The sequence below is a fragment of the Pecten maximus genome, unplaced genomic scaffold (genome assembly GCF_902652985.1).
Source record: "Pecten maximus unplaced genomic scaffold, xPecMax1.1, whole genome shotgun sequence".
Taxonomy (NCBI): Eukaryota; Metazoa; Mollusca; class Bivalvia; order Pectinida; family Pectinidae; genus Pecten; species Pecten maximus.
In genome coordinates, this window is record NW_022982816.1 from 1 (window position 1) to 26115 (window position 26115).

The 26115-nt window shown below is 36.3% G+C and overlaps 1 protein-coding gene across 2 annotated transcripts; it reads left to right on the forward strand.

Annotated features, from left to right (window-relative positions):
* Nucleotides 1-10934: 10934 nt before the first annotated feature.
* On the forward strand, nt 10935-17110 carry LOC117320983. Of its 2 annotated transcripts, XR_004531197.1 has the most exons (3): nt 10935-11086; nt 13060-13078; nt 15223-15332. XR_004531197.1 is itself a non-coding variant. In XM_033875472.1 (2 exons), the coding sequence occupies exon 2, from the start codon at nt 15453-15455 to the stop codon at nt 16785-16787; it is 1335 nt and encodes a 444-aa protein (XP_033731363.1). In that variant the 5' UTR covers nt 10935-11086; nt 15223-15452; the 3' UTR covers nt 16788-17110. The 2 variants fall into 2 exon arrangements, 1 of the variants encoding a protein (XP_033731363.1); XM_033875472.1 differs by lacking the exon at nt 13060-13078 and having other exon boundaries at nt 15223-17110.
* The last annotated feature ends 9005 nt before the right edge of the window (nt 17111-26115 follow it).

The following is a 26115-nucleotide window of genomic DNA, read 5'->3' on the forward strand; positions in this document are numbered from 1 at the left end:
AATGAACAACTAGTCACAGAGTAATAAACAACTGGTCACGGAGTAATGAACAACCGATCACAGAGTAATGAACAACCGGTCACGGAGTAATGAACAACCGGTCACAGAGTAATGAACAACTGGTCACAGAGTGATGAACAACCGGTCACAGTGTAATATTTACATTTTCATTTCGCTCCGCCTCAATGAACATAGTAAACTCAGATCACTTCATTTCCCGTTGAAGATTTTGGGTCGCGTGCTTCTGTTCTAAGAGACGAATCACTTTCTTGCCGGCGTGTGAATACATTCACTGAGTTTACAATGGCGATCGAGTTCTGTACCGCCTCAGACTTGAATGCACTTTCATGTTGTGAATTGTGTAACATTGTTATAAACGTATATGAACACAAGTGGAATCGCCGCTTTATGTGCTAATAAAAATGCCAGTATAATGCAGACAGTTTAGAAAACAGGAACTGACAGAACACTGACACTCTCGATAGCACCGAGCTCATGACCTACACTGTACGTAGCGCAGTACTAGGTCTAACGTTAGCTGTATCTCGAATGCCATGCTTAATACCATTTCAGTGGTCACAGAAAATAAACCTAAATTTAAACACTATTTAACAACACAAAACAGACTGGTAGCAGAAGTATGCTATATCGAGAACAGGGACACATTATTGTCGTAATTTGACTCAATCTAAGCATATGGAGGACACAAGTTTCCGGCCGTCGAATACCGCCAATTTTCAAATCAATGTTTCTTTACTTACTATTATCAGAATTTACATCCCAAAACGCTGATGCGACAATGAAATCCAATATTTCAAGAACACCATGTACATCACCAGCTAACCTGCGACTAAAATCCACATTGTTACACTTTTTCTCGAGCTCTGAATATCCCGGCTAGACTGCATCACATCATTTTGTTAACCGAGTCCCTGTGTCTCGAGTGACCAAATCACACACATACTATACTGTCAACACTGCACTTAAAATTCGGATCTATATGGGTATTGCTAAGTTTGTATTATACAATATCATAAATATTTGTTATAAATGAATATTTTACCTTGAAAATATCGTATCTATGTGCATCAATATCGTAATAATCAAAACGTGTATGGCACTATATTTTGTGTTGTCTTGGCGACGAGAATACTCGACTGTCTGCTGTTCCACTACTGTGCACACATGTACGATAAGTATAACAATGTTACAAAGTGACGCACTTACGTCACACTGTTGCGACCGAATTTTGCAATCTGGTGGCGAAGTTTTAATTTAGTTAACATAAATATAAGGATTGATTGTCAATTTTGTTGCTTGCATGGACTGATGAAGGGAAGTGAACCTCGTGCAAATGGTACATGAACTGCAAATGAAGTGAACTGCGAAGCAGTTCATGTACCATTTGCACGAGGTTCACTTCCCTTCATCAGTCCTTGCAAGCAACAAAATTGACAATCAATCCTTAAATAAATAACTGGTCACAGTGTAATAAACAACTGGTCACGGAGTAATGAACAACCAGTCACAGAGTAATAAACAACCGGTCACAGAGTAATAAACAACTGGTTACGGAGTAATAAACAACTGGTCACGGAGTAATAAACAACCGGTCACAGATCATCAACAACTGAAAACATATTAATGAACAATTTGTCACAGGTTTTCAACTTTTGATCAATGATTCTTACTAGTATGCTATTGTTCTGAACATTTGTTCGAGTCGAGAACATCCGGTCACAGATTTATGATTATAAACTACTGGTCCTATTGATTTACAAACAATAGTACCTAACCCTTAATTGTTTTATATACCTATGCCATAATAATTATCTTAAAGAGGCTTGTCCGCAGAGAGATCAGAAAAATTGGCTAATAGAAAAAGATTTTTTACACATGTCAGATTGTTGGAATTGTTGAGGTTTTCATTTTATTTTCCTTATAAAACGCTGAAAAGTGATATTAAAACCTCATCTTTAAATATTATTTATTTAATCGCAACCCGCAATAAGTCTAATTTGATTGACACATCAAAGAAACAAGCACGTGCACAGTGCCGCACAGTGATAACTTCAAAGGCAGCGGCGATTTACAAAAAAGATTTGCCGTTATATTCCATACATTTCCCTCTCAGGTTGAGTTTTAAAACGTCTTATAAATACATATTCTGTAATTGTTTTCAAGAAATAAAGTCGGAAAGCCTCTAATTTTGTCACATAGAAACGTGTACTGAAGTTTATTTAGTGATCGGAGATGTGCCGTTTACCGGTCCGTCTGCGGGTAAGCCTCTTTAACTATTTTGATCATCATACAGAAACTATAGGCTTACTTTCACCCGAGTTGTAAATACGCTTTAAATGAGATGTGAATGGTATCACAACTGTCACAACAAAAAGTGGGTTAATTCATGTATCTATCCAATAAAGCTGGTGACACCTAGCCCCTTTACTCGTACTAACTAGGAGTACCGGTTATAGGACAACCCTTGAACAATGAACATTTCTATCTGATCTATATAGGGAGACTATGTTATTGTAACTATTGTGGTTCAGTACACGATTTGTAGTGTTGTAGCAGTAGTGACAAAAGCTATATGTTTACACTGGAAGAAGTAATTTTAGCTCTATTTGTAACAGAGCGCAGGAATTATATAAATTTAAATCACTGCCTCCGCTAGGGATCGAACCCGGGACCTCTGGCTTACTAGTCTTACGCTCAACCGATCGTGCTAAACAGAAGATCTCCCTAGCCAAGCGGTATACTGCGGCTAGTATTTACCAGAGTTATATATTTACCCTTCAAAGATCTTTAGATGGATCGACTCATTTTTGTATGAATGTATAAGCTCACCCTAGTGGAAAAGGAGCAAGTCTTTTTTTTTTTTTTTTTTTTTTATTTATTTATTTTTTTTTATGTTTTTTATTTTACCTTTTTTTAAATTTATTTCACTCTGTGCTTTAAGTTCCCTCTTCCCCACTATCAACTTTAAACGAAAAGCTAAGTGTTGATTTGTTGAAAACATCACCCGACACATATATACATGTGATTTATGATGCAATGACATATAAAAGATGTCTGAGCCTGTTGAAGCAAATATTTTGGTTGCTAAATTTGTGTTAATTTTGTTCAGGCTATTTTTTCCCGTTAGAGTAATATATATAGATGATATTTTCTCCATATGCTGTAAAGATAAACAATATGGCGGCTTGCTTCATTTCAATTTTAGTTATCACTGTCTAGGACGTTATTCATAGTGTTCAATGCGAAATCTAAATCTAATAAATGTAATAATTTCTCAATTAGGTTAGAAGTTAACACCAACTTTTGTATTTCTATATGAAAAACAACACTTCTGAAATAAGGTCTCGCACAACTAATAATTTCAAATAATGTTCAAAGGATTTAAAATTTATATCAAATTAAGTTTGAATTTTTCGCTACATGATAATGTTATTGAATAGGTTAAAAATACTTCAATCACTTCAGTACTTGAATACTACCCTGATATTTACAGTTGATTGAAAACCCCAACATGGAAAATTCCTTTTAACACCTGTAATCTCAAGATCGTTCTCTTTATTCTCGAAGCACCCATTTCATATGTTATTTACTCAGAAAAGCATCTTCAAACCTAAGAAACACATTTTCTCCAATGAAATGAAACGGCAACTGATTGGCTTAACCCATTGTGCTAGCACATTCTACCTTGAATGCGTCAGGAATTGCAATGGCCTGACTTGAGCTGAAGCATTTGTTTGCTTATAAGTAATAAACCAATTATCTGCAAACTTGGTACACTTGTAAAACAGACCATCAATAAAATGGCGGTTTAAATTTGATTAATGAATAAATGTAGCGTTCCACTCGGGTATACACGAGACGCTATTAATAAAAGTTCGAGATGGAAGCTGACTACGGCAGGGACAACTATGACACCAGACTAAAGTTCACATAATTTTATTTACACATCTATGAAGTTCAACATATCATACATTAGGTTCACATAAATCCCATTCAGACGTACACATGTACACACTTCGCATCGAATATACACTGTTTCACATAATATCCACGGGTGATAACTTCCAGTAGTAATATGTATTCCATAGTGAGAATAACACACTTAGTAAATCCCATAAAAATGTAAGTTAAATCCAAGTATCAATATCTTATCACAAGTTGCGTGAAGTATTTCCCAAAGCAAAACTTTTTCTCCTTGTTTTCGTCACTTTCACCCCTTATATACCACTTTCATACTGCATTTTCATTGGCTAACATCTGCTCCTCCGACCTAGATTTGGCTCCTCTGTCGCTCCTCACTCACGCTGATTGGTTAAGACCTGCTCCTCTCGCTCCTCCGACCTACTTACAGCTCGCTCCTCAATCTCTCTGATTGGTTAAACACTAGTTATAAATAGCACCTGTTACTAAATTTATACGGGCCTTATGCAACCTGTCAATCAGGTTGGGCCCTAATACACAGCTCCACGATGCTACAGAATGTAAACAACTCCTTATAAGGAAAACTAGCTCCCTGCTGCCCCGTATATACACATACATATATAGACCCTACACACACCCTATGTAATACATATACATAGCCCACTACTATATTACCCTAAACAATAATACAATTAAACTACATTTCTAATTTAATAAACATAAGCGTGAAATATATTTCCACGCTACACTACCCCCAACTTACTAAGTTTTGTCTCCGACAAAAGTTAAAGAGATAACAATCAAATCCTGTCTATTTCAGAAAAATGTTCAATATACATGTATAAGCGTTGAAAACGGTTAACACAATCAACTCACTCGCACAATAATATTTCAATCACAAATGATTCAAATAAAATACAGCGTCAATCATAATGTTATGAACACAAAACACGATGTAAATCCAGTGAGAAAATATCACAACTAGTAGAAAAATGTTCCACATGATGATAACGTAATGTTTGCTTTTATGGTTAAAGTCAATCGTTAACACAGTGTTTATCATATCCGGACCAAATATCGGAGAACGTACCGTTATCCAAATAAAGTTCATTATTCATGTACCAGGGTCGTTTAAATGGTCACACAATAAAATCCATTGAATGTCACATTATTCAAAAGTCACAGAATGTCTTTTCAGCATCTAAAAGTCTCATTAATAAATCCATTCAGACATCGAATTCTGTGTATTGGCGCGTCCCCATATTGGCAAAATGTTGTGGTATTTCCTCCAATGTCTCCCGTACCAATCTCGGAAAGTCGACGAACTCAGGGTCCACACCTTCCGAGTAACCAATAGATGTATCCCGTCGGACTTCCTGGACTCCATCTGTAAATGTGGTGGTGGTCCGAGTCATGGATATCATGATGGTTTGTGTACTGACATTGCACACAAACACATTACTGGTTCCGGTCATAGGTTCATGTTCCACCTCGTCCTCGCTGACGTCACTGTATGCTGGGGCTCGCTCTGCCGTCTGCTTTACCTCCACCTCTTCTTCGCTGACGTCACTGTACCCTAGATCTGCATGTAGTTAATCAGCCGGCCAACTACGGTCCGGACATTCCGGCATACCATCACCAGAAAAAACATTGTTCTGTTGGCATGGTACAGGTAGGCACGCTAAATGAGTTCTACAGTTCATATCCGGTTTGAAAAGTATCTTTATGCTTTCAATACTATCCACTTCCGGTTGATCGATTACGTCCGCTTCAGGTTTGTCTATTATTACTTCCGGAATGTCCTGTAATTTCGACATATTCGTATCGATAGCCTCGGATTGTTCAATATCCAACGGCATTTTGCATTGTTTACACGTTGCGGCTTTATCACTAATTAATCTAGACATGGCGTCGGCGTTGCAGTGACGTCTCCCAGGCCTATGTTGTATCTTAAAATCAAATGGACTCAGTCGCTGTATCCACCTGCAAATCTGCCCATCTGGTTCCTTGAATTTGTACAGCCAAGTCAACGATCCATGATCCGTCCGTAACAAGAATTCACGTCCAATCAGATAATGCCGGAAGTATTTCACAAAGAAAACAACGGCCAACATCTCTTTCCGGGTCACACAATAATTACGCTCAGCTTTACTGAGAGACCTACTGGCGTACGCAATAACCACTTCCTGGCCTTCCTGGACTTGTGACAACACTGCTCCTATAGCGTAATTGCTGGCATCCGTGTCAAGTATGAATTTACCCCCGTTTACGTCTGGGTAGCTCAAAATAGAAGTTGATGTTAACCGTTCCTTCAGCTCATTAAAAGCTGTAGAGTGTTCTTCCGTCCACATCCATGATTTACCTTTCTTGGTAAGGTCCTGTAGACACTTCGCTATTAATGCGAAGTTTTTAACAAACTTCCTGTAATAGGACGCTAATCCTAGGAAAGTTCTTAACTCTGAAACGGTCTCTGGCACTTTCATCTTCGATATTGCCTCTATTTTTGAAGGGTCAGTTCGGACGCCATCCTGTGACACCACATGCCCCAGGAACGTCACTTCTCTGCAGAAAAAGTGACACTTTTTGGCCTTCAACTTTAAATTGGCACCGTCAAGCCTTTCCAAGTTGTCCAAATGTTGTCCGAAATGCTTTCCGTACACAATAATATCATCCAGATAAAGCACTGCAATGTTCCACTGTAATCCACTCAGCGCTTTCTCTATTATTCTGGAGAAAGTGGCCGGGGCGTTGGTCAAACCAAACGCCATCACTTTATATTGGTACAATCCACCTCGTGGCGTAGCGAAGGCGGTCAGCTTTTTGTCGTCCTCCCACATAGGCACCTGATGATAAGCCATATTGAGATCCAGAGATGAAAACCATTTAGCTCCACTCAACGCGTCCAGATTGTCGTCAATACGACTAATGGGGTAGGCATCCTTAATAGTTTTCTCATTAAGTCGCCGGTAATCCACACACACTCTCCAGGAATTGTCCCGCTTTTGGACCAAAACAAGTTGTGAACTCCATGGACTCTCCGATCGCTCTATCAATCCTTGTTGTTCTAACTTGGCTATTTCTTCATCCAAGATTTTACGTTTGTATATAGGCACTCTCCGTGGTGCCTCCTTAAATGGTACGGGATCCTTTAATTTTATAGTATGCTCGCCCAACGTAGTTCTTCCCATCTTTCCCTTAGGATCCGCAAATGTGGTCTGGTGTTTTATCAAGAACTGCCTGAACTGCGCACGTTCCTCAGAATTCAGGTTAGTACATCCACGTTCGTACATTTCCATCAAATATTCCGGTAACATGTCATCGTGCTCGGCAATGTTATCAACGTCTGAAACCGTCCTGCCAATATCTTTCACCGGTACAAAAACAGCCATGTTGGTCTCTTTCTTCACTGTGACTGGCTCGTCACCAGGGTTAAATAATCTCGTATATAGCGATTTGTGTGAAGTATCAACAAGAACATTCGCTAAGGCTAATCCGTGAGAATGAATAAACACTTTCTCAGGTACGAGAACTCCAACATGTGAGTTAGTTGTTCTGGTCAGTCTTGATCTCACCACCATTTCGTGTTTAGCAGGTATAGTTACAGTGTCCATACTGACCACTCTGCTGCTTCTAAATCCGTTTTCGTTGACATATTCATCTTTAGGTTTTCTGTCCGTGATGATAAACATCCAGTTGTCATAGTCCCATTGACATTTAAATTGAGTTATGAAGTCCTGGCCCAATAAATTTGTTTTAATATTGGCCACAAAAACTCTAAAGTTTACACTAATATCTCCAAAAGTCAAACACATAATAGTAATCCCTAACACCGACAACTCGTTTCCATCGGCTGTCTCGAACTTGGAACGAGCAGGCTCCAATATAGGACGATCCTTTCCATAAATGCTATAGTAGGTATCTTCGGTGATAAAAGTCCGTCTCGCTCCGGTGTCGACTTTCCAGATTAAAGGCGTACCTTCCACCATACCACGCACTTTCATAGCAGCATCGCACTTTACTCTCACTTCGAGTAAGTTATTAATCTCTCCCTGTCTGCAGTTTCCCGCGGAAGAAATAGCACTACAAAACTCTGTTTCTGTATCCCTGTTTTCGGCGTCACTTAGTACAATTTCTTTTTGTCTCAAGGTTCCGCTGGGTACAGTTGAATTTTGTTTCACTCCTGTATTAGGCCTCTGTTCCTGCTCGGCGGGCGCATGGCCTACTGCTCCAGCCGGGACTCGTTTAACGACAGTTCATTTGTTTGATTGGAGGTCGAATTTCTCTTAACATCCGGGCACTTATTTCTCAGATGTTCTTCACTACCACACTCAAAGCACTTCAGTGGTTTCGGCGGTTTGGTGGTACGTTTCCCGGTACTTCCGTTTCCGGGTTGCTTGGCTGACGACATATTTTGCACATTGTACACTGAGCGCTTCTGGTCCTTAGCGTTCCGTTTTTCTCCCAACAGAATACATTCCTCCTGCATGGCAAATGTCACCGCCTCCTGTAATGTCTTGGGGCGCATGCGTTTAACCGCTAAACGGAAATTATCGGAAGAATGACAGTTATTAAAGAAAGTTTTTAAACTGCTCTCCTCCACATATTCTCTGTTGTTGGGGTATGCTCGTCTGTACAAGTCTTCCATAGTCTGTGCGAAATCTCTGTACGATTCGTCTGTTTTCCGTTTCCTTAATTTAGCCTCCGCTACATAACTTTCTTTCATGGATCTGTGTCCAAACCGGTCGTCCATTTTATTCTTTAATGTATCCCAGTCCTGCTTAACGGTATTATTCAGACCGTAAGCATACACCTCGGCTTGACCACGCAGTACAGTGAAAAATATAAGCAAAGTCCGGGCAGGTGTCCAGCCATTCAGGTCAGCTACATTTTTGAAATACCGGATATATTCACTCCATATATCTTTACCGGTACCACTGAATGTCCGCTTCAACGGAACTTGTTGACCCCTTAAACTGATATCGTTCCGGGTGGACTGCTCTCCATATTCACGACTGGGCGTCTCCAATACATCTAATCCCTGAGACATATTTTGCACCATGTCTATCATCATGGGATTCCGTAACAACTTCACTACGAGCGAACATGTGATTAACAGGAGTATCACAAGAGTTCCCAAAGCTATAAACTCCTTAGTGAAACAGACGATGGCGTGGTTGGGGTATCTGTGGTACAGAATACCAACACAACTTCCCAAACACACCAACACAAGAATCCATTTCAAAATAAATCCTTTGTATTGATTCCCCGTTATGCGTGAATTAGTGGTTCTCGCCTGTGAAGTAGTCTCACATCCATAAACTACTCCCCGGAGTCCTTTGCCCCACATGCGGAATATCGTTCACATCCGGTGTATCCACATCTGGACTTCTTAAAGTCCGAGCCGGGCTACTTGACCCATCGCTATTCCCGACTTCACTCTCATCGAAATCAAAACTTAAATTTCGACGCACACGCGGTGAAGTAAGCCCACGCTGAGATGGTCTCCTTGGTGTGTCCGGAATATCCATTGTCGAAAATTATCACAGATGTAAAATCCAAATAGTCTTATAATGTGAAAGTCCAGCTACCGTAGTCATAAAACATTCCAGCCCACCGCTGCCACCAATTGTAGCGTTCCACTCGGGTATACACGAGACGCTATTAATAAAAGTTCGAGATGGAAGCTGACTACGGCAGGGACAACTATGACACCAGACTAAAGTTCACATAATTTTATTTACACATCTATGAAGTTCAACATATCATACATTAGGTTCACATAAATCCCATTCAGACGTACACATGTACACACTTCGCATCGAATATACACTGTTTCACATAATATCCACGGGTGATAACTTCCAGTAGTAATATGTATTCCATAGTGAGAATAACACACTTAGTAAATCCCATAAAAATGTAAGTTAAATCCAAGTATCAATATCTTATCACAAGTTGCGTGAAGTATTTCCCAAAGCAAAACTTTTTCTCCTTGTTTTCGTCACTTTCACCCCTTATATACCACTTTCATACTGCATTTTCATTGGCTAACATCTGCTCCTCCGACCTAGATTTGGCTCCTCTGTCGCTCCTCACTCACGCTGATTGGTTAAGACCTGCTCCTCTCGCTCCTCCGACCTACTTACAGCTCGCTCCTCAATCTCTCTGATTGGTTAAACACTAGTTATAAATAGCACCTGTTACTAAATTTATACGGGCCTTATGCAACCTGTCAATCAGGTTGGGCCCTAATACACAGCTCCACGATGCTACAGAATGTAAACAACTCCTTATAAGGAAAACTAGCTCCCTGCTGCCCCGTATATACACATACATATATAGACCCTACACACACCCTATGTAATACATATACATAGCCCACTACTATATTACCCTAAACAATAATACAATTAAACTACATTTCTAATTTAATAAACATAAGCGTGAAATATATTTCCACGCTACATAAAATACATTTTTACATTACACATATACCCCGTACATTATTTTGGTATGTTATAATATCAAAAGACCTCTGAGTTGCGAATTCGAAACCCACGTAGGACAGTTGCCTGGTACTGACCGTAGGTCGGTGGTTTTTCTCCGGGTACTCCACCTCCAAAACCAGACACCTCCTTTAATGACCCTGGCTGTTAATAGGACGTTAAACAAAATACATGTAAACCAAACTAAACCAAAGTCATTTTCAGACAGAGTAAGCATTAATTTTTTTTCTTGTATATTATGCATCAAGCATCGGAAGGTAAGTATTTTTTATGTTTATGGTTGTACTGACAGCGAAGTGTCGGGGTCACCTCAACACGTTTTAAGGGCACACGTACTGAACAAGTTAAAGCTCAGACAAACCGATGAGTAAAATCGGATAAATAAACAGAGAACACTAATATACAATGGTAGGTGTAAGTCCGACAGGCATGCCTTTATAAGCAATGATACAATACATTGTTATTCAGCTGTTGCGATGAGTTTATATGATCTCCTTGACACGATAGCTTCCTGACAGAAGTCTACTTCGGGCTAGCCGTATCTGTTCCCTAAAGTCACTTTATCAGTCACCATGAAGCTTCTGTGGGCTTCGACCATACTTACCTTTTTGGCGATATCTTCAGCCATACCGAAAAAGGTAAGTAAAATAGTATTAATGTTAAGATGTTTAGATTTATAATTTAGTTTTCACTTTTGGCTGATTAGTTTATAATAAAATGCATGATGTATATCGTGGTTAATCTTAGTTAATAGCACCTAATCATTCAGATTTTAACATTTTTTTCGACCTTTTTGAGTATCATCCCTAACACTGGCGAGTCCCAGAAGGTCAAAACATCTGCATGACGCATTTTAATTAATGTTCGCTCTAATGTATTGACCTCTCACTTTGTACCTTTGTAAGGCGCTAATATATTGCATGTTTATCGAAATTTTTCCTATATATTATAATATATTCCTAATAAAAAGGAAATGGCAAAGCTATTTGAATGCAGCTTAGTTGTAAAGGCACTTTACTCCAGTTGTTCTGGATAGCATTCGGCGAGTCTTCCGTATGTCGTTCAGTGTGGTAGCCACCAGCTACTACAATGTAACACAGCCTCAAAATATCACTATCTCGAGCGATACACTCAGAAAACAAACAAACTGGACATTTCTGGTTGATAGGCTTATTTGAATGTTGTTTCTCTCCCTATCTAGGTCAATTATTGATTTATTGATTTTTTTATAGTACAAATATTTTATCCCCCCAGCAGGAAAAACTATAAATGTGTTTAAACAGTTATGGCTAAGCAATACTTCTATACACACATCCTAAATTGGTAGGAGTTGCCAGGGTTGGGGAGCCCTTGGTTCATCTCCACGAACAATAGTGTTGTCCTTACACAGGAGGGCTCTCACACAGCATGCTATACTTGTAATTATATATCACAATATTATATATATATGTATCTAAAAGGTGCTAGAGGGAAGTAGTTCAGTGTTTACTAACTGCAATTCCTTTCTTAAATGATTTTATTTGTAGACTAACTTCCGTCACAAAGTCTATTTTTTAAAAGAATATTTGCTTCATGATTTTTTTTTTGAGTTTAAGATATTCTATGTACGTAACAGCGATATGCATAATTTATTATCGTAAAAAGATCATTTTTAAAAAGCCTAGATATATATATATCACTAGTAATCATATTTCTCTTATTTCTTATATTATAGATACTTAATATGATTAGAAGTTAGTTGTATTTATATAATTTAATTTTGCTTGTAACAAGCATTTTCATTGGCTCAAAAAATTATGTTATCATCTCATAACATAAAAAAAATAAAAGGAACTACTTTCAGTTATACCGGAAGTAGCGGAGTAATCGTTGTTCACGGGATTTTGTATTTATCGATGTGTTTTTAAATATCTGGAGCAAAATAAACATGTTAAACTTAATGAAAATGTTTCCTATCGTTGTTAATTAGATTATAAGGGTTAACTGTAATATTTTTTTACGTTATTGAGCAATAACACAAAAAAACTGGGGTGTACTCTTTTCATAAACCGCTTCGCGGTTTATTCAGAGTACACCCCAGTTTTTTGTGTTATTACTCAATAACGTAAAAAAAAATATTACAGTTAACCCTTAAATAAATACATACTTGTATACCATTGTTACAGAAATGCGAGAAGTTATGATATCCATTATGTTGTTGATGTTATATTATCGAGGAGTGTTGTACATTGTTTTTGGAATTAATTTTTATCGAGAATGGATTGGATAAACGATAAATCAACAAATTGAAAATAAAATGAAAATGAGGTCCATCAATCAATTAAACGAGATTATTTTAGGTTTCCCTGCCAGCCTTTTGTAAAATAGCGATAATTTAAGCCTTAAAAAAGTCTTCCTTTAAATTACCGATGCAAATTCATAAATATATGTTTAACAGTCTCCAACGAAACTTTAGCATTACATTTGAACCTATTTAATGACATTTTAAGAAATACAATACTGCTTGCAATGAAATATCTATCATATAGTAAAATGGTGTAGTTAGCAGCAAATTATTCAATTAGCACAAATTTAAGAGAATATTCTTTAAACCATTCTATGTATTTTACAGGCTTCCAGGGAAAACATAGGTAATTAAACATTCATTATTTATACTATAACTAATCTATCATTTTGTTCTGAACCGACTTTCTTAATCGAACATTAATCATTTAATATCAAAACATCCTCCATTGTTTGGGAGAGCCCCATACAGGTAAGTGAATAACTCACTCTTACTTTCTAATTTACTAACTTATAGCTACATTGTGTAACTTATGTTAACATTTTCAAATAACTTAAAATAAATGCATTAATCAATTACTGAATCGATTTGGCATCTTTTTGACCCATCAAACCTACTTATTGTGTTATAAATACAAGAAGCAATAAGTTGGAATTAACACAAAACTTATCAAACTTTTTTTTTTTTTTTTTTTGAATTATGAAGAAACTTGTTATGTATGATTTCAGATGGTATTTGGTGTAACGTCCTTGTATACATTTAGTCTTCCCCGTAAAATTGTGTATCTCATATATTGGATATATACTATTGTCTCGTGCACGTATACAGTAGCACGTGACAAATGTTGAAAGGGACATATATTGAAACAGTTATTTCAAATTGTACATTTATGTGTTTGATCTTCCATCAATTATAATCCAGGGTTTCGTTTCACAAAGCTTCGTAACTTACGAATATTCGTAAACATTTAAGTAAAACTTTACGAAAAACTTCAGAAGTTTGTTTCACAAAGGTGTTCGTAACTTTTTTCGTATCGTATACGTCAAAATCGTACGTTCTCCGGGTAAAAATAACGTGGAGATAAAGAAAAACTACACGTTTGGGGTGAAAATTGTACGTCGGTCCTATACCCGAGTCGTGTTCACAGACTATGAACTTTATTTTGTTCTATCCAAACAACCGTATTATTGAGATAAAATCATTTTGCTGTAAAATTCCCATTTCTTTGTTTGTCATGCGGTAAAATAAACAGTAACAACACAATTTTCACAGATTTTGCTCGATGCAAGATATACATGTACGTAATGCTCCTAAAATAGACCAACTGTTGGCACAGTCCAGGAATAGTGAGTATTTTGCCAGCATCCCTCTTCGACATTCAAAACTCGGTTTCTATCTCGAAACAATCGCCAACAAGGCACAGTCGTTATCATGTGATAATTGTGAATTGAGTACGACGTCATTTTCTGTTCAAAAGGGCATGTTTGCTTACGATTTTAAATTGTTTTCGTAAGTTAGGACAGGATGGATACGGTTAAGTTTTTGTGAAATCAAACGCTTAGTAATTCGTTAAAGAGGCTTGCCCGCAGAGAGATCAGAAAAATTGGCTAATAGAAAAAGATTTTTTACACATGACAGATTGTTGGAATTGTTGAGTTTTTCATTTCATTTTCCTTATAAAACGCTGAAAAGTGATATTAAAACCTCATTTTTAAATATTATTTATTTAATCGCAACCCGCAATAAGTCTAATTTGATTGACACATCAAAGAAACAAGCACGTGCACAGTGCCGCACAGTGATAACTTCAAAGGCAGCGGCGATTTACAAAGAAGATTTGCCGTTATATTCCATACATTTCCCTCTCAGGTTGAGTTTCAAAACGTCTTTTAAATACATATTCTGTAATTGTTTTCAAGAAATAAAGTCGGAAAGCCTCTAATTTTGTCACATAGAAACGTGTACTGAAGTTTATTTAGTGATCGGAGATGTGCCGTTTACCGGTCCGTCTGCGGGTAAGCCTCTTTAATATGACTTATTCAAAATTGACGAAAATTCGTAAGTTAAGAAGTTTTGTGAAACGGTACCCAATTTTCACTTCATAAATATGACTTGACTCGGATATGATTTAACGAGGACAAAGGATAAAATGAATTAAATTTCCCTTACACATACATCTATTTTATCAGCTACACCGTAGACAGTTGTAGAACATGTATACATGGTGAGTTGTTATCATTTGGATGTAAAATAAAAGTTACATGAATTTTAAGCATTAGATATACATTGACCGGATGAAATGACATATAAATCTAACCACTTATTTAAACGACAAGTACACCGAGAGACAAACAATCACTTTTATTTTTTTATTGATTTTTTTAAATGACTCTATGCTGATCAATTGTCATCTAAATTTTGTAAAAAAAATAAAAAAATGAAATCAAATAAAAAAAATATTTAATGATTATAAATTTTGAAATTCCATAGGTCCTTCGCCATCAAAGCCGCCCAGAAAATATGAAAGTGGATTACTAGCCAGCATTCTTTTAGAACTATATGCCACGCGACAGGAATAACACAGAGAAGGGAAACCCGATGGAAACGTCCGAACTGGTCTTCCAAAATTTAGACCCGAAAGGAAAGAAAACGATGAGAATGTCTTAGATATAGCTTCCAGAGAAGCTCCTGAGGAACTGTCAAAGAAGCAAAGGCTTCGAATGTCGGAAAATCCACAGAAGGATAGGCTCTCAGATATTGCTTCCGGAGAAGCTCCTGAGGAACTGTCAAAGAAGCACAGGCTTCGAATGTCGGAAAATCCACCGAAGGATAGGCTCTCAGATATTGCTTCCGGAGAAGCTCCTGAGGAACTGTCAAAGAAGCACAGGCTTCGAATGTCGGAAAATCCACAGAAGGATAGTCTCTCAGATATTGTTTCCGGAGAAGCTCCTGAGGAACTGTCAAAGAAGCACAGGCTTCGAATGTCGGAAAATCCACAGAAGGATAGTCTCTCAGATATTGCTTCCGGAGAAGCTCCTGAGGAACTGTCAAAGAAGCACAGGCTTCGAATGTCGGAAAATCCACAGAAGGATAGGCTCTCAGATATTGCTTCCGGAGAAGCTCCCGAGGAACTATCAAAGAAGCACAGGCTTAGAATGTCGGAAAATCCACCGAAGGATAGTCTCTCAGATATTGCTTCCGGAGAAGCTCCCGAGGAACTGTCAAAGAAGCACAGGCTTCGAATGTCGGAAAATCCACAGAAGGATAGTCTCTCAGATATTGCTTCCGGAGAAGCTCCCGAGGAACTGTCAAAGAAGCACAGGCTTCGAATGTCGGAAAATCCACCGAAGGATAGGCTCTCAGATATTGCTTCCGGAGAAGCTCCCGAGGAACTGTCAAAGAAGCACAGACTTCGAATGTCGGAAAATCCACCGAAGGTTAGGCTCTCAGATATTGCTTCCGGAGAAGCTCCCGAGGAACTGTCAAAGAAGCACAGGCTTCGAATGTCGGAAAATCCACCGAAGGATAGGCTCTCAGATATTGCTTCCGGAGAAGCTCCCGAGGAACTGTCAAAGAAGCACAGGCTTCGAATGTCGGAAAATCCACAGAAGGATAGGCTGTCAGATATTGCTTCCGGAGAAGCTCCTGAGGAACTGTCAAAGAAGCACAGGCTTCGAATGTCGGAAAATCCACAGAAGGATAGTCTCTCAGATATTGCTTCCGGAGAAGCTCCTGAGGAACTGTCAAAGAAGCACAGGCTTCGAATGTCGGAAAATCCACAGAAGGATAGTCTCTCAGATATTGCTTCCGGAGAAGCTCCTGAGGAACTGTCAAAGAAGCACAGGCTTCGAATGTCGGAAAATCCACAGAAGGATAGTCTCTCAGATATTGCTTCCGGAGAAGCTCCCGAGGAACTGTCAAAGAAGCACAGGCTTCGAATGTCGGAAAAACCACAGAAGGATAGTCTATCAGATATTGTTTCCGGAAATGCTTCTGAAAAGGCTCAGAGATTGTCAAAGAGAGAAAGAGTGATACTATCTTGGCTCAGAGGGTAGTGTCATATACATGTCTTGCGGAAGTGCTCCACAGGAACTGTCAAAAGGAACAAAGCTTGCGAATATTTTGAAATCCACCGAAAAATAATCTCAGAGACATTTCTTAGGGACTTAAACCTCCTTACAAAACATTTCTTGTCTCGCCAATTTGTTACCTATTTTTCTTTTTAATTTTTCGATACAATAATTAGTTGTTCTTATTTATTTAATACTTCATACTGTTTACTTAAAAAATAGGAAGCAAATCAAATGTGCTGATGATGAATTTCATGAATTTCGTGTTTTTTTTTCTTTCTTTCATTTGTGTTTCAAAAATAAATATGATCCGGTGAAGAATGAAACTTGTGGATATTTTTGTTTTGGCAATTGCCACTAATAAATTACTAATACAAGTATATGTATATGTATATGTAAGATGATGTTTTTATGTTTTAGAACAATAGATAAATATAGATAAATGATTCATGTTCAAACATATTAGGTTCCTCGTACAAAAACCACAACGTAAAGGATATTTAAGCATTAAACTACTTTAAGTTGGAAGTTACGGGCTGATGAATGCCAACTGGACAAAGGCAAATTTAATGAAACGCGCTAGCGCTTCATGTTGAATTTGCCTTTGTCCAGTTGGCATTCATCAGCCCGTAACTTCCAACTTAAAGTAGTTCAATGCTTATATTTACATTTGACAACGATTTTTAAAGACTATATCCAAGAATTTTGCTCCTACGATGAATGAACAAATTATTGTCGTCAAAGACGGAACAGCCTTTTCAACAGCCATATTTCGTTATGACAATTATGGCGTCACTATAATAATGACGTCATAATAGAGATTTGGAAGTTATGGACTCGTAACCTTTAAGTGAGCTTGGTAAGGTTATATAGTGGGGCTGCAGTGTAAATGTAAATATTTAAGCATTGAACTGCTTTCAGTTGGAAGATATGGGCTGATGAACGCCAACTGGACAAATCCAAATTTAATGAAGCGCGCTAGCGCTTCATGTTGAATTTGCCTTTGTCCAGTTGTGAATGTAAATATTAAATGGATATTAAGTGGTTAACTAATTAAATCAAACACGATAACTATTGCATTCATAAATATTTACATTTACACTGCAGCCCCACTATATAACCTTACCAAGCTCTCTTGGAGGTTACGAGTCCATAACTTCCAAATCTTATTATGACGTCATTATTATAGTGACGTCCTAATTGTCACGTCGACGATAACGAAAGATGGCTGTTTAAAAGGCTGTTCCGTCTTTGACGATAATATTTTTTTTCATTCATCGTAGGAGCAAAATTCCTGGATATAGTCTTTAAAAATCGCTGTCGAATGTAAATATAAGCATTGAACTGCTTTCAATTGGAAGTTATGGGCTGATGAATGACAACTGGACAAAGGCAAATTCAACATGAAGCGCTAGCGCGCTTCATTAAATTTGCCTTGTCCAGTTGGCATTCATCAGCCCATAACTTCCAACTGAAAGCATTTCAATGCTAAAATATATCGACAATCGGTTGGCGGAGTGGTTTTATCCGCCTTTTATTTGGGCGGGTGCCCTACTTTCGGTTCCGGATGATTAAAGATAACTGATAATTCTAAAACAAAATTAAGTAAATATAACAAAATTGATGAATTAGAAAATAGGAAAATTAAAAATTAAATCCGAGACTGGGTCTGGATCTCCAAGTATAGATTTTTTTTTACATTTTCAGTGATACTCTTTAACCATACGAACGCATTGATAAGCAGTACATGTATACATATGCACGTGGCCGATAAAGTTGAATAACGCCAGTAATAATATAGGAAAATTAATACAGATCTACAACACTTATTAAGATACGAAACTTTAACAAAATACAAACATACCTTCATATAGTTACAATGAACAGAGAGGCTGGTGCACGGAGCTAAATCTACTTACAGTGTACCGTGTGTACTGTAACGTTTTTAATCGTCATATACACGCTTCCGGATCTTATATTTGTTTTATACTATTATTGCATAACTATTGTTATGGTTTCCGATAACTAAATAAAAATCAAATGATAATAATTGTGCAATAAACCCCCACCCATCAAGGGAAAAAAACATAAAATTATCGAGGACTAACTATTACTTTTCCGCTTTATATCGCAATCCGCAATGTGGTTAAAACAAATATAGAATCACCTTCGTCAGCACAGCGGTTGGTGTTACTTAAAGATGCTACACCTCCGACAGAGTGTAATAAATTGTTAACATTTTGACAATAATTGACATTTAGTCCATAAAGTTGCGTGTAGACTAAAGGTTACACAAATTGCATCCAGGTACATATATACATAATGTTTATAGATAGATGTATACACATATAATTAATTTTCTTTGTTTTCATGGTAAATACTCAAATCTGATTGGTCGAAAAATTCTTTTCATTCTTCTACGTCACAATACGACAATTGACGTTGCGTATTGATTTGAGTAAAAGAATCCCATTTAAAACCAGTAAAATTGTACATAAAACATGTTTTAAATTAGAAAATCATTTCCAAAAATCAATTATAAGCGTTGATGTCAATTATTTTTTAGTTTCATCGGGGTATGCAAACTGTATGAATCCGCGTAGCGGATTCTTACAGAAGTTTGCAAACAAAATTTGTTTTATACTCCGATGAAACTAAAAAAAAAAAAAAAATGATATCAATGCTTAAATACATTTATACTCATATAAAATATATCAATAAGATATTTGTTACTGTTTTATCATTATATATCGATATTATCATTATTTTTTGGTTCATTTTAGTTAGTTAACAAACAATTCATCTAATATAATTGTTTTTTGTTTGTTTTTGTTTTTATTTGTTTTTTAAACCTGTATGAAATAACTGAGCAGATCTTTCACTTCAAATAAAGTATTTTTCATTAAAGAAAGCATAGGTATGATTTTAGGAGTTTTAAGAAGCCAAGTAAATAAATAAAAATAGGGAACAAAACAAAAACAGGTTTGGCAAGTTGTTTGGTCTCTCAAAATGTAGCTTGTATGTTTATTGGAACTATCGTGTACTCGTTGTACTACTGTTTTTAATATTTAAAATACTTTGCTTCTAACAGTTAATTTTTTAACATACAATACAAAAGAAAGTCGTTATTTTTGACACCTTTACAAAATTATCCGAAACCAACATCAGATTTATATTTCTGTGTCAAGCTCACTTCATGGAGTAGTTTTTAGAACCTCCCCCCCCCCCCCCCCCCCCCCCAAAAGAATGTGTACAGTAAATATCGAGTCCTTATAGAGTACCATTTCAAAAACAGTTTTAAGTAATAATTGTTAAAATAAATTGACAAAATATATTTTATCTAAAACTAGTTTAAACTACTTACGGATTCATCAAACAACATGTTCTATTTCAAAATATAAATTAAAGAAACTAATAAAAAATAGGTTGGATGATCAATTCATACAGAATTGGTTTATGTTGTTAAAAGAATGACAATATTATAACTGAAAATTGAACAGTACAACCAGATGTTGTAGTAAGTATCAGTGCTTTGGTAAATAATATAAAAGCATATTATAACACTCTATAATATATGGTTATTGTATTAGAACAATACATCAGGTAATGTTCGGATTTAGGTAGTAAATATTTATTTTAAAGATACATTTAATTATGTAAGCCGAGTATATCAACTAAATTGATTGCAGATTAGCTTATTTTATGATTACTTACCAGTCAATTAGCAATTAACATCAAACCTGCATTGTGTAGTTATATTTTCCTTTCGTGTAAAGAATGCCTTATGTTTACTATGACAATCATAAATAAAACATACAATTCAGTAATACTATAAAATTGCAATATTGATAATTAATAGCATAATATAAATACATTATTTTAACTACTCTTAAAGTCAAACATGAACATGTACAAAAATAAATATTGAATAAAAATTTCAATTTAAATTCCTTAATAAAATGTAATATATTTCAATTACATTTTAATAACATATATTCCTTATATACTAAACAAATGTAAATAATTATATAAACAGAACAAATGTAGCATTTAAAATGCATTTATTTATATATAAATTATATATAAGCATCAAAGTTATTACATGTGTACATATATAGTCTGATTATAAACCAACTCAGCTATATATGTTATTCATGTTATATACGACCCGTTAAAATGGAAAATGTGGCCCATTATAATAGAAAATTAGCAAGATGTTACATGTTATATACGACCCGTTATAATAGAAAATTATATGTCCCTGGTTCCGATAGCACTTGTTATTAACTAATTCACAAATATAACAGCACTTACACGATTGTCGTCTAATTCGCATTAATGGAAGGCACGTGTTAACGTTTATTTATATATATATTCTATATGGCTGCTCCTCTAATTAAAGGGGAGGCCCTGGATCCGAGCCTGACCATGGGAAATATCTACCTAACGACACCCTTCCGTATATCATAACGTGTTCTTGTGGCCCGAGATAAATCACATGGTCTATAAAAACAACTGTATTTGAACTAATGTATTTGTGACGTAAGTCATTCATGTTCTAGCGCCATAAATTATACTACTAAAATTAACTGTTAATCTGTTTGAAGCATACGAAAGCCGGTTGGGACCAATTTTGTAGAAAAAAATAAAAAAAAATTCGCGTAATAACGCGAAACTATCGCGTTATATCGCGAAACTAACGCGTTATATCGCGAAACTATCGCGTTATTACGCGAAAGTAACGCGTTATTACGCGAAACTATCGCGTAATATCGCGAAACTTTCGCGTTATTACGCGAAACTAACGCGTTATTTCGCGAAACTAACGCGTTATTACGCGAAACTAACGCGTAATATCGCGAAACTTACGCGTTATTACGCGAAACTAACGCGTTATTACGCGAAACTAACGCGTAATTACGCGAAATATTATTATATGACTGTGATTTCCCCCCTTTCCAGATTGGGCAATTCTAAACATTATCCCTTTGATCAAATATTATTATCAACCCCGAATCCGTGCCTCAGTGTAGGACAAAACACCCCCGTCCCTTACCCCCATCCCCCGGACAAAAGCCCCTTCTATATAAATTTAGTTGGTATACGTTATATACTATTAGTAAATCTGTATTTTTTAATAGTATTTTATCAATAATCATCGATTACATGGTGCCATCAGGTTCCTAAAACATCTCCTTTTTCAGTATCTGTGTCTCAAGTTATAATATAATGACTGCCTTACCAAACATGTTGCTCTGTCTTGTAATCATTTTAATTTTAGGAATGATTAAAATCAAAGAAATCATATAAAAAAACAAATTGATACCTGTGCAAATAAAGACATTTCACTGTTGATACACATGAAGACATTAATGATATATTTATTTTCATAAGAATACAACATCAATGAAAATGTACATATATTGAAATTAATTTTTTTTTTATATAAAGGAGCTTTTGTCCACTTTTTGATTAGTATGAAGGGGCTTTTGTCCTAGGGGCTAATGTCTGGGGGGGGGGGGGGGGGGGGGGGGGGGGGGGGGGGGGGGGGGCTTTTGTCCGTACCCTCTCTCGCTACAGAGTGATACAACCACCCAATAACTCGAATACGCACCAAAATATAATAACAGGGACTCTCCCGCAATCCGTGACGTCAAATCCAGGGTGACATAACAATCCAACAACTCGATTACACACCCAAATATAGTAACAAGGGAATGTCCAACTATCCGTGTCGTCACAAATGTATACTTACATGTACGTGTAGGTATGTACTCCCGGACAGAGGTTAATAGACTGAATTTTTAGATGTTTTAGCATTTACATTTTGTTGAATTTTAAGCAATAATAAATAATGAAGTTTAAATTCATTGTTGACTTTGACTTTTTAAATGTCATTTTGAACCTTTCTCCAGTCGATCACTATTATTTTTTCAATCCTATGACAGGTAATGATACTCATTCTGTAATATGAAAATGTTGCAGTTTTGTCATATAATAAAGCAGTTATCAACCTGTTTTCAGGTGAATACGATGACCTTCGGCCTCGGGAAATATCATTTTCTCGAGTTGTTTATAAATCATCATATTTACCTGAAAACAGGTCGATAATTGTATAATATCACGAAACTTTTGCGTTATAATGCGCAGCAGGTTATATCAGACGATGAAATGGTTTCAGAGTATCAGATACTGACTGTAAAGATGGAGGGCGAGAACCAAGATTTTTTTTCTGTCCAGAATTTTGTAATTCTTTGAGAATGAATAATACAACATCGTATATATCCGAGAACTAATTTCCTTATTGTTAAACACTATCGTTTCAAAGTTCGTTTACGTGTTGAATTGCTTAAAACAGCACTATCCACTATTGTTAAAAAAACTCAAAATTTCAGCTTGGGATAGGAGGCTAAGCTCAGAATAAAAACTCACTAAACTGTCGTGCCTCATGTCAATACTCTTCAAAAGTAGCCGATACTTCTTATAACTATCAATATATATTCGTGATATAACGCGTTAGTTTCGCGTAATAACGCGTAAGTTTCGCGTAATAACGCGTAAGTTTCGCGAAATAACGCGAAAGTTTCGCGATATAACGCGTTAGTTTCGCGTAATAACGCGTTAGTTTCGCGATATAACGCGTTAGTTTCGCGTAATAACGCGTTAGTTTCGCGTAATAACGCGAAAGTTTCGCGATATAACGCGTTAGTTTCGCGTAATTACGCGAAAGTTTCGCGATATAACGCGTTAGTTTCGCGTAATAACGCGAATTTTTTTTTATTTTCTTCTACAAAAATGGTCCCAACCGGCTTTCGTAGAAGCAAGTAAAAGACAAACTGAAAAAAAAAAAAAAAAAGAAATAAGATAAAGAAATAAAAAAAAAGATATAATTAGATACTTATCACAACATGAACACTAATGTGGATTTTATGATATAACAATTTTTCTTTAATCGTTTGTAATTATCCACTTGGAAGTTTTTTTGTAACTCAATGAGTCTTTTATCTGTGGAATATTCTCAATACGGAGCAATGTAGTCAAATAGATTAATGGGCAATGGTTGCTTTTATCAAACCAATAATCTTAATATAGTATATATATACCTATCAAAGAAAACATCATCATCACTGATACAGTTGGACGAATCCGAAGATTAATGTGACTGGATAGTTTCCGGTGAGACTAGTACTTTTAATCACGTGATTTACATAAAAAAATATGGCCGCGAAATGTTTGAACGGGTCCGTTTTCCCGCCCTTTCCACAATGGCAGCAGATCTGGCGTAAGTGGGCTTATATATCATCTTAAAAGTCCGACGGATTATCAGAAATCGTCGGGTTATTCGGCCCATATCGGGTTTTTAAAAGGCCGATGAAACATCAGAAATCATCGGATTTAGTACATGTAGCAAAGTATTATAGTTTTGTAAGCTGAAACGACAAACACACAAGGATATGAGTGACCTATCTCATACCCCAGTGATTCACACTCGATAAATTTCAAGGACTTATATGCGTGTACTGTCGTAGACATATACTGCATACAGAAATATATTTAGGGCATATATATATCCATGTATAGTATATGATGTTACAACGGTGCCGAATAACGAGTCGTGCATAAGATTGATGAATTTGACAATCGAGACTAACTGAGCATTAACTATAAAAATAATTGATGTATTACACTTAAAAAAAGGTTTTTGAAGATCCGAAAATAAACCCTTTACAAATCGGTCTAACAACTAGAAGAGATAACATTCCATAAAGTGGTAGCGACAAATGCCTTTCCTAAAAACCAGTTACAATAATTCACAAAACTAGTGTTCCCAAAATTCCATGTAAACGCGGTTTTGTAATCCGACATTCGGCCTTTTAAAAATCTGATATGGGCCGAATAACATCATAACTCCTTCCATAGTGAAAAGGTTGGAATAAGTCGACCCGCCCTCGGGGCAGCACATGGTATTTTTTCAAATAACCATTGTCGTATTGATAGAAGGTACGCATATATCGAAACATCGATCAATTTTTGACATATAATGTACTTAACCATACAGGTTTACATACCAACATACACAAACAGGTCAATTTACTTATTTTATAATCGTTAATGAATAATTGGTTACAAAGTTTTGATCATATATGCTAACTAGTATGCTAGTGTTCTGAACATTTGTACAATAGTCGTGAACACCTGGCCACAGAGTTATTAATTACTAATCCCAAAACAGTGAACACCTGGTCATGAAGTTATTAATTACTAATCCCAAAACAGTGAACACCTGGTCATGAAGTTATTAATTACTAATCCCAAAACAGTGAACACCTGGTCATGAAGTTATTAATTACTAATCCCAAAACAGTGAACACCTGGTCATGAAGTTATTAATTACTAATCCCAAAACAGTGAATACCTGGTCATGAGGTTATTAATTACTAATCCCAAAACAGTGAATACCTGGTCATGAAGTTATTAATTACTAGTCCCAAAGCAGTGAACAGCTTGTCAAAATATATTAATTACTAGTCCGAAAGCTGTGAACAACTGGATATAAATTTATCAATTACTAGTCCGAAAGCAGTAAACAACTGGTTACAAAAATATTAATTACTAGTCCGAAAGCTGTGAACAACTGGTCACAAGTTGATTAATTAAAAGTCCCAAAGCAGTGAACAGCTGTTCACAAAATATCAAATACAAGTCCCAAAGCAGTGAACAACTGGTCAAAAAGTTATTAATTACATGTCCCAAAGCAGTGAACAAATGGTCACAGTTTTATTAATTATAAGTCACAAATCAGTGAACAACTGGTCACAAAATATTAATTACAAGTCCCAAAGCAGTGAACAACTGGTCACAGTTTTATTAATTACACGTCACAAATCAGTGACCAACTTGTCACAAAGTTATAGATATAAACTACTAGCCCTATTTATTTACAAACGATAGTATCTGATACTTATTTGTTAATATACATGTACAATGTAACCTATACAATAATATTTTAATTACTTTCTGAATTATCATGATATACAATCTATTGCATTAACTTCACCAGAGTTGTAAATTTGCTTTATGTGAGATGTGAACAGTATCACCATATAAGTCATTCGTCACAACAAATAGTTGGTTAATATCTATCTAATAAGCTGGTGACACATAAACCCTACAATCGTACTATCGTGTGTACCCGTTATAGGACAACCCTTTAACAAGACATTTTCTATCAGGTCTATTTAGGGAGACTGTTCTATTGTAGCTAGTGTGGTTCAGTACACGATTGCAGAGTTTAGTTGCTTTAAGTGCCGTA

Bases quoted from the DNA above. Each gene is read 5' to 3' on its own strand.
- LOC117320983 (XM_033875472.1), top strand. From the start codon at position 15,453: ATGTCGGAAAATCCACAGAAGGATAGGCTCTCAGATATTGCTTCCGGA.